Source organism: Hippopotamus amphibius, chromosome 5, assembly GCF_030028045.1.
Source record: "Hippopotamus amphibius kiboko isolate mHipAmp2 chromosome 5, mHipAmp2.hap2, whole genome shotgun sequence".
NCBI classification, from domain to species: domain Eukaryota; kingdom Metazoa; phylum Chordata; class Mammalia; order Artiodactyla; family Hippopotamidae; genus Hippopotamus; species Hippopotamus amphibius.
The window spans coordinates 137,254,379-137,273,116 of NC_080190.1; the positions used below are offsets into that span (position 1 = coordinate 137,254,379).

At 34.3% G+C, this 18,738-nt stretch overlaps 1 protein-coding gene across 7 annotated transcripts in view; it reads left to right on the plus strand.

Moving 5' to 3' along the window:
- Window positions 1–18,738, plus strand: part of VPS13B (vacuolar protein sorting 13 homolog B) — a 773,631-nt gene that overhangs the window by 572,284 nt on the left and 182,609 nt on the right. For all 7 annotated transcript variants that reach the window (XM_057735654.1, XM_057735658.1, XM_057735653.1 and 4 more), the window contains one exon: window positions 5,202–5,339. In XM_057735654.1, coding sequence (XP_057591637.1) covers window positions 5,202–5,339 — 138 coding nt within the window. The remainder of the gene's footprint in view (window positions 1–5,201; window positions 5,340–18,738) is intronic.

The window sequence follows — 18,738 nt, forward strand, 5'->3', positions numbered from 1 at the left end:
ACTTTCAGGGAAAATAACTATTGGGCTAATTTCTCTTTCTGCCCTTCTTTAACCACTTCATTTATTAGAGGTGTTCTTGAGCACAAAAGCAGCCAAGAGAAAGCAGAAATAGACATGGATTATCAACTCCATTGTAAACCTGTGGTTGGTAAAAGTAACTGTCACAGAAGAGAGGGGAGAATGAGGAAGGAAATGGTGTTGGTTTGGAGTCTCACTCTAGTTCTTTTTATAGTCGATATTTAGCTTTCAAATGAAGAGATACTTATGAAAAGGCTTTTTAAAAGTCAAAGTTTTTACTCATGGCAAAAAAAAAAGGATCTGGTATAAAAGTAACTGGACTTCATTATATATTCAGTGTTATATCAATCTTAAAATGAGGAAATTCTCACTAAAATCTATGGGAAAATGTCTCCTCGTTGGGATCTTACTAAAAATTCAGCTTAGTTATGAAAAAGAAATATAGTAGAACAAAGCAGAGTAATCATGAAGCTTACAAAATCTGCAGCATTCAGCTGTTCTATATGAGCATGGAAATAAGTTTTTTGTAAGTAGAAGATTGCAAAGAAAATAAACAAGTTCATTTTTAAAGTTTCATTTTTAGTTGGCCGCATGAGTCATGTTATATTTTATATAATTCAAATATTAAGCAAAGATATACTTAACTCTGTGAATATCTGCTAAGGGTTAAAAAATAACAATAATGAGCAGCCTACAAAGGTCACTTTATCAGAGTCAAAGGAAGACCTCCCAAGCAGTTAAGTGAAATGAAGGCCTTGTGAGGAAGAGCAAAGACTACTTTGATCCATCTGGGAGTGGACTTGAGACTCTGAATCTTCCCATTGGGTGTTCTTTGTGACATGATATGATGAAGTATTTTATTTTGGAGTCCAGGTCAACCTAGAAGGAAAACAAATATTATAACTTTGTCAATACCAATGTCTCTTTGAAGTGAATTCTGACTTCGAACAAGATTTATGGCTGTGAGCAGTTTGTCATTTGTTCTGACCCATTTCCCACACACTGTTACTCCTAATAAGATATGGTTTTCACCTGTTTCTTAGGCTCAGCGTAAATGTAAATGTGCTCATCAACATCAGCAGAGCTTATTCTTCTTGAGAGCTTCCTGTACTTTTAATAAACAGGTGTTCGCTGAGTATGAAGGAGAAAACTGGAAAAGTCTAAAGGAGCTTCCAGGATGAAAATTCATCCCTATTCGTCACTCTATTTGTATCATATTCACGGGCTTCTTTAATCTTGGTTTATCTGGTGCTTTTCCAGCTATATTGACCCCAAGGAATGTGTAATATGAATCCTGTTTTCTAGATCTGGTGATGGAATTAAGGAGAAGCTAAATTGAAGACAGTTCAGGAAGCGTAGAAGTCATGGTGCACGTCATCAGCAATTAGAGCAAAGGGACTAAATAGTGAATTACAAACCGGAGCTGTTCTCTGGGATTCTGACATAGCTTTCTGCTACTACTGCTGCTTCATCTCACCACCATGACTACACATATATCCAGAGGAGAGATTTTAGCCAAAACTAGGAAAGTAGCCACCAGCCCCATCATACATTCAGTATTCATCAACCATGAATGTACATTTTCCTGAATGTTCTTAATTTCAGTTATTCTTTTCTTCTATCAGCCCTCTAAATGCAGCTGTACTTTTTAAACCAGGGATGTAATAATATTAAACCAGTATCATTAGACCAATAATACTTTGTTGGGAAGTAGTCATTGAAATATTTACTTTCTTGGATACGTTTCCTAGACTTTTATATTTTCTTTAATTCCTAATTCCTATTCTGCCTCCTACTCTTGCCAGATTGTTTATTCTGTCTCTATTAAGTCCCATTCCTCTGTAACTGCCCCAGTGCAGGCAACCTGCATAAAACCCATCTCCCCTACTTGGAAAACTCTCATTCACATTATCAGAATTTGCTGCTTCCCTAGTCTATACCTTGGTGAAGGTAGGAATCAAATATCCTTTGAAGTGTTTTTTTCTTATTATAATTTTTGTAAATGCTTGGTATGTAGTCCTCTTTTTCTTCAGCTCTCAGTAAATTATAGGTCCATATATCAGTTTGTGCTTAGGATCATCCTAAAGATGATTATCTTTCAGTAGCACAAAAAGTATCTATAGATAAATGTGTGTGTATGTACAGTATGTATATATGCAGACATGCTTCTTACTTTTGAATTTACTAAAGCTAGTGGTCTGTTTCTTTGTTTTATTTACTTAACAAGACAGTTTAAAGCTTTTCTTTATCAGTACATTAGGTTCACTCCCTTTTTATTAACAGCATAGTATTCTAAACATTTACAGTATAGTCATAATTTATTTTACCACTTCTCTAAGATAGATATTTAGTTTTATTTTTCCCAGATTTTTAGTATTTCACATGATACTGCAGTCAACTTCTTTGGACATTTTCTATGTGTTCCTAATTATTTCTTTAAGATAAGATTCCTACAGCGGCCTTTCTGATTACAAGGGCATGGATGTTTAGGATTTCGGTAAACACTCATTTTCAACCCTCTTTACACTCTTATCCACCATACATGGTAGGATCAATTTTTCCTCCTCCCACACACAATATATTACCAGTCTTTTAAATTTATGCTTGTATGTTGAGTGAAAAAATGTATTTCTTGCTTTAATTTGGGTATGCTTAATAGTGAGACTGAGCAGTTTTTTCCTAGTTTTCATAAAAGTGTTCTCCCGAAGGATTAAATAGCTAAAGATAAAAACAAAATCTTAAAAATGCTTCAAGAAACTGTAGGAAAATATATAATCAACCAAGGGGTAAATCCATAATATATAAGTTAATAATATTTACCACATCTATTTAAAAAAAAGTATGCAAGCAAAAAGCATCAAGATATAGTTAAAAGGCAGCTAACATACCAAGGGAAGATATTTGCTACACATGGAAAACAAATCATTAACACCTTACAGTAATATATAAGCTCCTACAAATTAGTAAGAAAAAGAACCCAATAGAAAAAAATGAATACTTATTTTTAGAAGAGGAATCCTAAACGGTCAATAAGTGAAAAAAATATTCAACTTGCTTTGTTATGTACTGCCAACAATATAAAAGGGCTGTCTGATTATGTCAGTACATCTAAATCTTCTTGATTCTTTCCAACATTGTATGGATTATCATTTTTTATTTAAACATTAATATGTTGATGGACATCTGAGTTGTTTTCTACTTTTTGCTTTGATAAGCAGTTCTACAACGAATGTGTGTGTGTGTTACGTAGGCATTATCAATTTTTTACTTATTTTAAAAGATTTTTTCCTTTAATTATTGCTAAGATGTAGTATCTTTTAATGTTTATATTTGTAACTGTTTTTATGCCATTTGTTTTTCTTTATTAAAGTGCCTCTTCGATCCTCTACCCATTTTCTATTAGTATCTGTACTGTTTATATGAACTCTGTATATTCATGATGATATCCTTTTTTTTCATACAAGTTTGAATATGTGATTTTTATAACTTGTTTTACTTATCATCCTCCTTTTTTACTTGCCAGTTTTTTACACATCATATTCATATTTCTATGTTAGTTCAGTTCACGTCTGTTCATTATACAGCTACATCACTTATATCTGTTTTCTCCGTTAGATCATTGTTCTCTCTCTAGATTGTATCATCTTCAAAATGAAGAATTATGTCTCCTCATGTAGGTCTGGCACAGTATCACTTATTTAATAATAATGGCTTCTTCTTGATGATGGCTACACAGGTGAGACCTAGAAATAGATACTCAGGTCCTGGCAGGTTACATAGTGCCTACAGACTGATTATAGATCCTACCAGCAACTGACTTTTGCCATCCTTGCGGCAGACTTGACCGTTATAGTCAAAAGATAGAATAGTATGGTGTTACTATGTCATGGATCTACTATGCATATTCTCACTGCTTTGAATTCACTGATCATGTAAAAAGAGAAGAATGCACTAGCTTAGTGTTTGATCTTTACCACATAGATCTAACGTCATGATCAATCGCTTTCAGTACTTTCTTTGAAATCACATAAAGGTACATGTGTGCCAGCTTTCATAAAGATCACATGATAAGGTCAAGAAATACAAATTCCAAGGCAGAATTTATATGCCCAGTTCACATATGACAATAATACTATATAACCATATGTTGAATATAATACACAGTATGTAAATGCTATTCTTGAAAGCAATCCAATCAATAAAACCTAAAATAAATAACACTTTAATAACACATTTCAAATTGACTGAAAATGGAATAGATGGACTCTATGGCAAGAACATCCTTATAAAATTGACATTCAGAGGCCATTAAAACACAGAGGGTAAAACAATTCTGTAGCTAAAGAAAAACTGTGAATATTTAGAAGTTTTTAAAAAGCCTACTGCATTGTATGCCAAGACACAGCAGTCGTTTTTATTTAAAGAGCTATTTCAATAAAAACCATGGATTGTCAAGCATTAAAAAGCAAATTCCATTTGCCATCACCAATAGCTGAATGAAACCTTAAAAAATACATACAGTATTAACCTTAAAGAAGTTTAAAATACACAGTATTTAATAGAAAAAAGTCAAAACTGAAAGAAGTCAATTTTTAGGTGTAATTGGAACTATGAAAAGAATGACCAATTTTATCATTAAAGAAGGTTATGGGAAAGCTACTGAAGTTAACTTCAAAAGCCTAGCAGTAAAGGTTATTGTAATGTCAGTAAAACTCTGAAACAGATCAAATAACCCTTAAGTAGTACTAATCCACCACATCTTTGAACATGTATATGCCTCTTTTTAAGCTGAAAAAGTTGCCCTTTTTTTCTTTAACTTGTTTCCAACATCCCATTTTAAAAAAAAAAGATCTAACTATTCAACTGTTAACAGTCAGCAGCTCAGAGTATAGAAACTTTACCTTCATTCAAAGATGATATGAGTTAAGACTTGAAATATCTTTTCCTCTTTGGTCTGGTTCTGGAAAACGTGGTTTCATCATTCTACTTGTAGAGAGCTTGTCTTTCTCCATTCAAGTATTTATGTACTGTATGTATACAAAGAAATGCAATAACGAAGTATCATAGGCATTACATAAAATACTTGAACCATTTTTTTCTCTTGCTTGTCAGCTCAAACTCTTACACCAGAATTGATATTTGTGTTGTAATTGACACTTTCAATTTTAATTTTGTCTCTTCAGATCCTGGAAAGACTTTGCCCGAAGCCCTTGATTACTGCACAGTTTGGCTGCAGACAGTGCCTGGAGAAATAGACAGCAAAAGTGGTATTCCACCTTCACTTGTAACGCTGCAAATTAAAGATTTTCTTAATGGACCAGGTAAGAAAGTCATAATTCAAGCTTTCTTTCATATGAGTCTATTAATGTGTACATAGGGTCTGTTACCAGTCTTGACATTCCTTGCCAAAAATGAGTAATTCATTTGTTTTTCAGACATGTACTCTTCTCAGGCTGCCCATTCTAGAGATCAAAAGGCAGATATTAATATGCATTAAAAATTATCTGTAGTCTGACAAAATGTTGTTACCAATTAAAAAATAATTGTCTGGAAGCCAAAGACTCAAGATTTTATTTTTACCTTTTCTACTAATTAACTGTAGGACCTTAGGCAGCTATCTAATATCCTGTGCCTCAGTTTCCTTACCTGTAAATAAAAAGAATAAAATAGATAATGGGTGGATAGATGGATGGGGGGAGGTGGATGGATGGAGAGGTGGAAAGGATACATGACATGCATACGTAAGATAATATACACAGGTAGATTGGATTAGATAAATACACTTATTTCAAATGCTTAGCAAAGTGCTTGGGACATATTAACACTGAATTTTAAATAGATATAGATATCAAAAGGTAATGAGTGCTGGGCTTCCCTCGTGGCGCAGTGTTAAGAACCTGCCTGCCAATACAGGGGACACGGGTTCGAGCCCTGGTCCAGGGAGATCCCACATGCCACGGAGCAATTGAGCCTGTGTGCCACAACTACTGAGCCTGTGCTTTTGAGCCTGTGGGCCACAACTATTGAGCCCATGCGCCACAACTACTGAAGCCCATGTGCCTAGAGCCTGTACTGTGCAACAAAAGAAGCCACTGTAATGAGAGGCCTGCACATTGCAATGAAGAGTAGCCCCTGCTCTCTGCAACTAGAGAAAGCCTGTGTGCAGCAACAAAGACCCAAAGCAGTAAATAAATAAATTTATTTATTAAAAAAAAAAAGGTATTGAGTGCTTATTATGTCCCAGGTTCTAAGTGCTTTACATACTTGTATAAACCCAAGGAGTAGGCACTATAATTATCCCTGTTTTATGAATAAGGAGGTTAGACTTAGAAAAATGAAGTAAATTGCCCAAAATCATAGTAGCAGAGGAGCCAGTCAAACTCAGGTCTTTATAACTGCAAAGACCTAGATCACTTCTATACTGCACTAATTTTAGCATAACTAAAGATTGCTTTTTTATTCTCCATCTCCTCCTCCTTCTCTTTCTTTTTCCTGCTCTGTTTCTTCTTCCTTCATCTCATGTTCCTCCTCCTCTTTTCTTTGTTACTCTTCCCTCACCTCCATGAGATCTTAGCTATTTATTTACCAGAAATTACTACCTTTCAGTTTTCCTTTTGTTATCTTATACTTACAGTGATACAGAACATGTTAGTTATTAAAAGAATACTAGTTTCTTCATTATGAATTTAAAACAATGGTGTTACACTGTCTAAAGATCTCTAGCAGTACTCTGCAAGGCATGGATTTTGATGATTGAAAATTATCCCTATGTGGACCTGTTTAAGTCTCTGTGCCATAGCATGCCGGTGCACTTATGATCCATGACTGCTGGTAGCAGAGGTGACCCCTTATCACGTCTGGGGTAGAAAGAACCTGAAACCACCTCAATTGGCCCTTTCACTGGCATTCAGTTCTTCTTAAGCATGTTTCCCCAATGCTGGGATTTAAAAGGTATTGGAATATGAAGAGCTAGTTCTAATCATTAGTATCTAGACATGGTTTTAAAGACTCAAAGGAAGGGAAGAAGCCGATGATGAAGGCTGTGGGAGTCATTAAAGTTGGACGAATCCTTTGAGATGAGTTGGATGGCTGAGAGGAGTATGAGTCCTCATACTCGGTTAGTGAGTATGAAGTACCATATTTCACTGAGATCAAGCAACCATCTATTGTAGGAAAAAACATTTTATGTCCTACTGAGAAAAAAGAAAAAAGATCTGCTATTTAAGCTATGATACAGTGCTATCTTACTACATCAGTTGCAGGACAAAAGACTGAACATGCTAGAATGAATGAAATAGGGTAAGAACATAAGGGTAGTTCATGGAGAAGTGACAGGGAAACTTGCATTTACTTCTTTTTCCTCTTTTAGTTTCAGATTTCTTTTGCTTTTAGGCAGTCTTTCACCTTTTGGCTAGAAAGTTCTCTTCTAGTTTACATTTGATTGATTTGTTTGTAAAAGGGATGGAATTTTCAAGACAGTGGTAAATTGTGTACTGTGTTTTCATGGCTACCAAATAAATTGAACTTTAACAGAAATGTCAATGAATAAATGAAAAATTATGGTTATCATTCTGTCATTCAGTGTGACTATGTAGTAAGTGTGATGTTTACAACAGTTGTACTTTTGTATTTCTTATACTTTTTAATAATTGGAAACTACATGTATGCCATTTCTAATTTTATGCCCATTCAATAATAGTGATAATATATCTGGAGATTCAAACTTTTAAATTAGTGAATTGAAGTAGTTATTTTATAGCAGTGCTTCTCAAACTGGAATGTGTGTTTGAGCTTTTCTGGGGAGCTGGTTAAATGCAAATGTGATTTAATAGGGATGAAATTCTACATTTCTAACAAACTCCCAGGTGAAATGGATACTGTTGTCCTGGGGATAACACTTTTTGTACCAAGATTTTATAAGACTCATATATTAATAATATATATACATATAATTTTCTTATACCATCAATAACAATTACTGAGACTCAAACTATAGATATTTTGGGGCACAGGAAAGGAGGATGATACAAAGAATGATGAGTGGTTTTTTAAATGGTACTTTTATTATGAAAAATCAAATTCAGTGTCTAATAAATGGTTTAAGTTCTTCAAAGTCTAAAACATTTTAACCCAGAGAACTTTTCTTTCATAAATTATTTGAGGGAAGATTACTTTGAATGATATGTCAGTTTTGTGTGATTCCACTAGAACATTAACCTAACAGCCTTGAACAATCCAGAATTTACTATCTTAGACAAAAATTTCCTTACTGTAAACAATTGGTCATACAAAGTATGTAAATAGATGTTATTACATAAATAATTATATTCTCTCACTGTACAGCTACTCTATATTAATTTAGAGAGCAATAGGAATAACAGGACATAATAAAGCATTTCTTGCTATAGGAATGTATTTTATAGATTTTTGGCAACTCAAGAAAAATATATTTTTCCAGATTTTAGGTAATAGTATATTAAGAGCAATATTATTTATGCTCAGATTGGGGGAACAAACTTCAGCTTTATAATATTCCCCAATACCATTCTCTTCCCTTGAAAAATAAAAAACCCTTTTTTTCTGTTGCGAATAATGCTTCTAAGTTTTATGCAGTGTTATCATTAAGAATCTTTCGATACCATTAGTTTAATCTAAGTGCACATCTTAAATATCATTCCCAAAGAATGCTTTATGCTGTATCTCTAAGATAGTATATTTTCGTTTATTCTTTTCTTGCTCTTGAATTAAGGTTTCAGTAGCAATAAAAGTTATGACCCTGAAGAGTAGAAGAAATACTGATTATAACTACCTAACCTTAAATTTTCTTCATAAAGGTGCAAACTTAAAAGCTTTTGAATTCAGCCTTTCAGATTTTTTTTCAGGGATTATTTTTTCTAAACAAGGTGATGCATATGCTGCTCTTTAGCATTTGTTTTTGGAAAAATAATTCAGTGCTCTTGAGCGTTCCCTGATTTCCTCTGTTCACTTAATAGTACCTTAGAGCAACTGGTAGGTCCCAACTTCTACATCAAAAACTCCTTCAAAGCTCTCTCAACCCCCACCTCCTCCCTTCAGAGGCAACAATTGTACCCATTAGCAAGGTCAGTGGCTTGGAGAAACCTGGAAAACAGCAGCTACCAGAAACCTACTAGAATAATATCTCCAGCAGGTGATAGATTAGTTGGAACAAATTGGAACCATTGCAGTTCAGCAATCCTGGTTTCTTTCAAGCTGTTTTTAAAATGTCGTCATTTTAATACACAATCTAAGCCCCGCAGAACAGTCCACAGCAGGTTAATTTGAATCATATGATGTGTCACTGCCCTCAGCTGACATGAGCTCTATTCCATGTGTGAAGCCATAATAAATTCATTCCCAACCGAGGAAAATTCCCCGTGAGAAGGTGAACTAATCCAGGCCTCACACTGGCATTCTAGCCCTCCATAATTGAAAGCAGGGCCACCTGTTCCCAGTACAGTTAGCAGATAGAAAAAATTACCTTTAGATCAGATACTTCTTATATTGAAAACTCATTCATACTTCTTGCAAATCCAAATTCAGCTGTGAACTGCTTAGTATGACATCATACAGAAACTTAGGAATGTGCCCACTTGATCCCAGTTTAAAAGTTTTGTTAACTATAGGATTTCTTAACTTTGAAATGATTTTTTTTTTTTAATTTAATGAGAGCTGACATGTGAGAAGAACTGGGAAGGGTGCAGATTTTTCTAATTAACTCAGGGTCATTTACAAAAATATTTGAGCTCCCTGGTATTTTTTTCGTTGTTTCTTTGCAGACATATTTTTGAACACTGTCACTGTAGCCATGAGATGACATTTAAAGAACAACAAAGAAAAAATATGCCAAATTGGGAGAACATTCCCACGTCATTTATGTTTTATTATAAATTATAAATTAATTAGCATACCACAATCCTCATGTAATTTTAAGCAACATGGTTAAATCACACACAAAGTTATGACTATGAGTTCCTATTTATTTTATTTTAGTATACCTGGTGTCTCTAGCTGAAACACGTAGCCACTGACAGTTTTTCTCTTAATAAAATCATTTAATCTCTTTTTGTTTCACCTGTTCAGTAATTTACCTATGTAGGTTTCCGTTTTTCTGATTTCATTTTAGCTTTGCATTGGTTTTATTTAATTTTTGTTTTAAAACTTTATTTGATTTTTAATTGATTGAAATCCATTTTGAGTACAGTTTTCTTATATTTTATGAATTTACTAAGTGTTTTATAGGTTGTGAAGATTTTAATTTTTGCTTTAAAAAAAATTCCTAAACTTTCTAGAATATCCCATTTCCACAACCCTCTTTGATTTGAATGAAAACATATACTTAAATAATGTGAAATATTACTTTAAAAACTTCTCAGATACAGTTATAAAGTAGAAATTTTAAGTTGTTTACCCCCAATTTTGTGTATTTTTGAAATGTTTTTACTTAATGAAATCTGCTTTTGTGTTCTGTTATTACTGAATTCATTACTCATGGGGGATTAATCCAGATATATGTAGAAGATGACTGACTCAGGGGAATTAAGTTACCTGAAAAAGACACAGATAGCCTCCTGACATTTTCTGGAGTAGAAAATGAAGAATAAGTAATATGATTTTTAAATACAAGAAGATTCAAAGTTGTGAAAGGAAGCATCCTAAAAAGCTAATTTTAATTAATTTATTCCTCTTAATGGAACCCTGATAGTTAATCCTTTGCCTCTCTTCTTTTTCCAGAAATAGGGCCAAGGGCCATACCCTAATGACTGGATACCTCTATCTTAATGCAGTTTTACAGTCATACTAGCAGGCTATCTTCTACATTTAAGAAATATAAACTAGTTAGTACAACTGTAAGAACCTTGACTTTTACATTTCCTGAGTTTTATGGGTTCCAGTTTGCAGTGTTAGTGTTGCATTATCGTAGTTTATTTTCCCCATGATTAATCAAAATAGTAAACTTGAAGTCAAGATGTCAGAGAGTGGACCAAGAATTTTATTTTATTATTTAATTTTTTTAATTGAAGTAGAGTTGATTTACAATATTGTGTTAATGTCAGGTGTACAGCATAATGATTCAGTTGTTTTTGCAGATTGTATTACATTATAGGTTATTACAAGATATTGAGTATAATTCCCTGTGCTATACACTAAATCCTTGTTGCTTATCTATTTTATGTATAGTAGTTTGTGTCTGTTAATCCCATACTCCTAATTTGTCCCACACCCTCTCCCTCTCTCCTTTGGTAACTATAAATTTGTTTTCTATGTCTGTAAGTCTGTTACTGTTTTATATATACATTCATTTGTATTATTTTTTTAGATTCCACATATAAGTGATGTCGTTCAGTATTTGTCTTTCTCTGTCTGACTTATTTCACTATACATAATATTCTTTAGGTCTATCCATGTTGCTGCAAATGGCAATATTTCATTCTTTTTTTATGGCTGAATAGTATTCCATTGTATATATATACCACATCATCTTAAGCCAATTGTCTGTTGATGAGCACTTAAGTTGCTTCCATTTCTTGGCTACTGTAAATAGTGCTGTTGTGAACACTGAGGTGCATGTATCTTTTTGAATTAGAGCTTTCATTTTTTCTGGATACATACCCAGGAGTAGAATTGCTGGATCATATGGTAGTTCTGCTTTTAGTTTTTTGAGGAACTTCTGTACTGTTTTCCATAGTGGCTGCACCAATTTACATTCCCATCAGCAGTGTATGAGGGTTCCCTTTTCTCCACATCCTCTCCAGCATTTATTATATATAGCTTTTTGATGATAACCATTCTGACCAGTGTGAGGTGATACCTCATTGTGATTTTGATTTGCATTCGTCTAATAATTAGTGATGTTGAGCATCTTTTCTTGTGCCTGTTAGCCATCTATATGTCTTCTTTGGGAAAATGCCTATTCAGGTCTTTTGTCCATTTTTTTGATTGGGTTGTTTGTTTTCTTGATATTGAGATGTATGAGCTGTTTGTATATTTTAGATATTAACCCCTTGTCAGTTGCATTGTTTGCAAATATTTTCTTCCATTCTTTAGATTGTCTTTTCATTTTATTGATTGTTCCTTTGCTATGAAAAAGCTTTTAAATTTGATTAGGTCCCATTTGTTTATTTTTGCTTTTATTTCTTTTGCCTCAGGAGACTGATCTAAGAAATTATTGCTACGATTTATGCCAGGAAATGTTTTGCCTATGTTCTCTTCTAGGAGTTCTATGGTGTCATGTCTTATATTCAGATCTTTAAACCATTGAGTTTATTTTTGTATATGATGGGAGGAAGTGTTCTAATTTTATTGTTTTACATGAAGCTGTTCACCTTTCCCAGCACCACTTGTTGAAGAGACTGTTTTTCTCCATTGTATAGTCTTGCCCACTTTGTCATAAATTAACTGACTGTAGATTCATGGGTTTATTTCTGGGCCCTCTATTCCATTGCATTCATCTATGTGTCTGTTTTTATGCCAATACCATGCTGTGCTGTTTTGATTACTGTAGACTTGTGGTATACTCTGAAGTCTGGAAGGGTTGGTTATACCTCTAGCTCTGTTCTTTTTTTCTCAGGATTGTTTTGGCAATTATGGGTCTTTTGTAGTTCCAAATAAATTTTAGGAGTATTTATTCTAGTTCTGTGAAAAATATGATGGGTGATTTGACAGGGATTGCAGTGTCTGTAGATCGCTTTGGGTAATATGGCCATTTTAACAATATTAATCCTCCCAATCCAAGAGCATGGGGTATCTCTTTCCATTTCTTTGAATCATCTTCAGTTTCCTTCATTGTGTTTTATAGTTTTCAGTGTATAGGTCTTTTACCTCCTTGGTTAAGTTTATTCCTAGGTTTCGGTTTTTTTTCCTTTGTTTTTTGTTTTGTGGGGGTTTTTGATGCATTTTTAAATAGGACTTTTTCTTTTCTTTTCTTTTCTTTTTTTTTTTTTAACTTTCTGATATTTCATTACTAGGTATAGAAACAGATTTTTGTATATTAATCTTATATCCTACAACCTTGCTGAATTAATTTATTAGTTCTAGTGGTTTTTGGGTGGAGACTTTAAGATTCTCTCTATAGAGCATCATGTCATCAGCATTCCATATCTTGTCTTATTCCAGAATTTAGCAGGAAGGCTTTCAGCTTTCCACCATTGAGTATTATGTTAGCTATGTTTGTCATAAATGCCGTTTATTATGTTGAGATATGTTCCCTCTGTACCCACTTTTATGAGAGTTTTTATCATAAAGGGATGTTGAATTTTCTCTTGAGCCTTCTGCTCTTTGTACAGACAATAACCTCAGCTATCTCTTTTATGCCTGGAACTTCCAAATGCCTAGTTCAGGTTTTGATTTATTATCCAATTCTAAGATTATTTCTTCATCTGCCTATGATATGTGTTTAGTTATTTAAAATTTAACATGTTCACATTAAATCAAACCATTTTTCTTTCCTCTTATTCACTCCTTCTCTTAGTATAGTCTTCAGATTTCTTTGTTTGCTAGTGATAGCAACGTTCTTCCACTTATGTCCTCTTACAATTTTACTGTCACCTCAATTCATCCTTTTCTTATTCCAAGTCTTTTTAGTTTTTCCTTTGAAATGGTCCACCATAATGCCTGCTACCTTCCTAGTGTAAGTCTATGCCCTCATTACTTCTTCGGTCTATTTACTGGCGGCCCTCATTTTAGATTCTCCTTTTACTCAGTAATTTTCTGCTCTTGCTAGATTAGTCTCCTCTGCAAACTCATATGAATCTTGACCACCCAGCTCCCCCAGTTATCAAATCATAACTCTCCTCAGACCTCAAGACTCTATAATCTGGTGTCATCTGGACAATCCAGGCTTACTGTCACTGAGAAGGTAATAGTAAGTGAAATCGTTTTACTTCTTTGAACCTCAGTTTCTTCTGTAATATAAGAGAGTTGTCCTAAGATTCCTCCAAATTCTAAAATGATGGCTGTAATCCCCAGTGGAACTGTTCATTTATTTTTCGCAACAAGTATTTATGAGCAGTTGTAATATTCCAAGTGGTGTTCAAAGCATTGGAAATACAGTGGTAAGCAAAAGATACACAGTCGTTCTCTCAAGAAATACACACCATCTAGTAGAAAAGGCAGGATTTGAGTACCAAGTAGTCACACAGAGTAATCTATACCTACAAGCTAATATGAGTGTCATGAACGTCTGTGGATTTATAAAAGAGTGGAGATTTAGGGAAGCTTCTCTGAGCTGAGTTCAGACACTTGAATGAAAAAGAGTTAACCAAAGACATGGAGGGGAGGGCAGCTTTCTGACAGAGTGTATGCAAAAGACCCTGTGGGGAAGGGATCATGGCACACTGACGGAAATGAAAACAGGGCAGAGGAGGGGAACAGTAGGAGGTAATGAGGCTCTAGAGAGAGGCAGAGGCCAGGCCATAATAAAGGATTTGGGGATTTTTAGAGCACTGGGAAACCATTGAAGAACTTTAAGCTGGACATGTGTGTGATGGGGGAGGGAGGAGGTATGTGTGTTTATTGATGTGGTTATATTTGCATCTTGAAAAGATGATTCTGGTTGTAGGATGAAGAATAGATAAAAAGGGCTAGAATAGGGGCAGGCAACCAATTAGGAGAATATTGCTGTAGTACTGGTGAGAGATAATGCTAATTTGGATCAAAGGATAGTAATAGAAATGGAGAAAAGTGCAAGATTTGGTAGATATTGAGGAGGCAAAATCCATAGACTGGTAATAGAGTAGAGAGAATGGAGGGTAAGAGAGATTTAAGCATGACTTATGGATTCCTGACTGATCTAACTGAATGAATATGGTGCTGTGCATTGAATTGTGTCCCCACAAAATTCATATGTTGAAGCTCTAGACCCCGCTATGATGGGGCTTTGGAGAGATAATTAAATTTAGATGAGGTCATGAGGGTTGGGCCCTCATGGTGGGATTAGTGCACCAGAGAGCTTGCTGTCTTTCTCTCTCTCTGCCATGTGAGGACACAATGATAAAATAGCCATGCAAGCCAGGAAGACAGCCTTCATCAGAAACTAACCTCAGGTCACTCCCTGACCTCAGAATTCCAGCTCTAGAACTGTGAAAAGATAAATTTCTGTTGTTTAAGTCTCTCAGTTTGTGGTATTTTGGTATGGCATTCCAAGCTGGTGGTAATCCTGTTTACTGGTAATAGAAAATGCTTGAAAAGAGCTATATTTCGTTTGTTATGTGTATGAGAGTAGGGAGAGATCATGAGTTTTGCCTTGAATATGTTGAGTTTGTGGTAATTGTACATACATATCTGGAGCTCACAAGAAAGACTAAGGCTAGTGATAAAGAATTGGATGTTTTGAAGTTTGGGGGATATAGATGCTAATTCAAGCCACAGGCCTGAATGAGATTACTCAGGGAAAAAGTAGAGAGAAAGTAGAGAAAAGAGCCTAAGACTTCATATTGAAGAAGTCCAATCAGTGTTTACTGGCCAAGAGGAAAAGGGGGAGCCTTGAAAAGAAGCTGAGAGGTAAGAGGAAATTTGGAAAGTGTTTTGTCAAAGAAGCCAAGGGGAAAGATTGTAAAATTACTAGACAGTATCAAGTAGATATAAGATACAGAAAGGTAAGAAATTGAAAATGGCTATTAGGTTTATAAACTTTGTGACTACAGATATTACACCCTCACCACATTGGATTAACCTGGATTAACCTAATTATCTCATGAATAGATGGACCCTAGTCTAGAATGCATTGAGGGGTAAGCAGGAGAAGAGAAGTGGAAGCAGAGAGTATAACTCTTCCAAGAAGTTTGGTTGTGAAGAAGAATAATAAGGATAGAATATGAAGGGGCATTTTGTTTTGTTTTGCTTTTTCCTTTTTTAAAAATTGAAGTAGAGTTGATGTACAGTATTTTTATAAGTTACAGGTGTACAGTATAGTGATTCACAATTATAAAGGTTATACTCCATTTATAGTTATTATAAATAAAGGGATATTTTGTATCATGGTTTTGGGTTTTATTTGTATAATGAAAGAGACTAGAATTTTCTCATGTTTAAATATCAGCCAGAAGAATCCAGTTGAGAAAAGAATTGGATAAACTAAAAAGAAAAAGATAAAGGTGGGTTCCTTAGAAAGAGTGAAGAAGAAACCAATATTACACATGAAAGAACTGGTGTTACCTAACAAATTAAGGAAGGAAAGGAAAATGGCATATGCAAGTAGTTTTTCAGTTTGATAATGGGAAATTGAGGGAAATATAATGACTTTAACTTTCTCCTTGAAGTTAGAAGCAAAGTCACCTATTGAAGATGAGGAGAGAAGAGAAGAATTTGGAGACAAATGGTTTGAAATCATCTTCCACTATGACTTCTTCATATGCTATACTCTTTCTCATCTCTATGCCTTTTTAAAACTTTTTATTATGGAAAATTTCAAACATATGCAAAAGTAGACCAAATAGTATATAGAACCTCCTGCTTAAACAATTGTCAGCTTATGGCCAATATCTTGTTTCTTATATACCGCTATCTACTTTGTCACCCACTGTATTATTTTGAAGCAAATCCCATGCATTGTATTATATCACCTATAATATTTCAATTTTTTATCTATAAAGATAAGGACTTTAAAAAAATAACCACAATACTATTATCAAACCTGAAGAGAATCATTCTTCAGTATCATCAAATATCCAGTCAGTGTTCAAATTTCTAATTATCTCATGAATAGCATAGTGCATGTGGGTGTTTGTGTGCATGTATGGTTTTTGTTTGTGTGTGTTTTTTTTCAACCTGGCGCCAGATAAGATCTATGCATTTTATTTTTTTAAATTGGGGTATAGTTAATTTACAGTGTTTCAGATATACAGCAAAATGATTCAGTATATATATTTTTAATATATTCCTTTTCAGAATCATTTCTGTTTGGGTTATTACAAGGTACTGAATGTAGTTCCCTGTGCCATACAGTAGGTCCTTGTTGTTTATCTATTGTATATACAGTGATGTGTATCAGCTAATCCAAATTCCCAGTTTATCCCCCCACTACTTCCCCTTTGGTAACCGTAAGTTTGTTTTCTGTGTCTGTGAGTCTATTTCTGTTTTGTAGATAAGTTCATTTGCATCATATTTTTAGATTCCACATATAAATGATATCATAGATTATTTGTCTTTCTCTGACTGACTTCACTTAGTATGATCATCTCTAGGCCCATCCATGTTGCTGCAAATGGCATTATTTCATTCTTTTTTATGGTTGAGTAATATTCCATTGTGTATATAGTATATATATACCACACCTTCTTTATCCAGTCATCTGTCAATGGAAATTTAGGTTGCTTCCATGTCTTGGCTATTGTAAATAGTGTTGCTGTGAACATTGGGGTGCGTGTATCTTTTTGAATTAGAGTTTTCATCTTTTCCACATATATGCCCAGGAGTGGGATTGCTGGATCATATGGTAACTATTTTTAGTTTTTTAAGGAACCTCCATCCTGTTCTCCATAGTGGCTGCACCAATTTACATTCCCACCAACAATGTAGGAGGGTCCCCTTTTCTCTACACGCTCTCCAGCATTTATTATTTGTAGGCTTTTTGATGATGGCCATACTGAACAGTGTAAGGTAGTACCTTGTTGTAGTTTTGATTTGCATTTCTCTAATAATTACCAATATTGAGCGTCTTCTCATGTGCCTGTCAGCCATCTGTATGTCTTCTTTGGAGAATATCTATTTAGGTCTTCTGCCTATTTTTTTATTGGGTTGTTTGTTTTTTTCATATTGAGCTGTATGAGCTGTTTGTGTATTTTGGAAGTTAAGTCCTTATCGGTCACATCATTTACAAGTATTTTCTCCCATTCCGTAGGTTGTTTTTTCATTTTGCTTATGGTTTCCTATGCTGTGTAAAAGTTTTACGTTTAAGTCCCACTTGTTTATTTTTGCTTTTGTTTCCATTACTCTAGGAGATGGATCCAAAAAAACATTGCTGTAATTTATGTAAAAGACTGTTCTGCGTATGTTTTCTTCTAAGAGTTTTATAGTATCCAGTCTTACATTTAGGTCTTCAATCCATTTTTGCGTTTGTTTTTGTATATGGTGTTAGAGAGTGTTCTGATTTCATTCTTTCACATAGCTGTCCAGTTTTCCCAGCACCACTTGTTGACGAGACTGTCTTTTCTCCATTGTATATTTTTGCCTCCTTTGTCATAGATTGACTGTAAGTGCATGGGTTTATTTCTGGGCTTTCTATCCTGCTCCATTGATCTATGTATGTTTTTGTGTCAGTACCATACTGTTTTCATTACTGTAGCTTTCTAGTATAGTCAGAAGTCAGGGAGCATGATTCATATATATTGAAGAAACCAGATCATTTATCATGTAGAGTTTACCACAATTTGGATTTTCTCTGCCCCTGTTCTCTATATTTCCTATATAAACTAGTAATTGGTTTAATCTGATTCAGATCTATTTTATTTATTTATTTACTTGTTTGTCTGTTTATTTGAAAGACTGTTGTTTTAAAAAGTCGTATCTTCTTTTTTAAAAATATTTATTTATTTATTTAAGACTGTTTTTTTAAAAAAGTCATTATATCTTCTCTTTTTAAAACTTTATTTATTTGGTTGTGCCAGGTCTTAGTTGCGGCAGGCGGGCTCCTTAGTTGCGGCTCACCAGCTCCATAGTTGCAGCATGTGAACTCTTAGTTGCATCTGCATATGGGATCTAGTT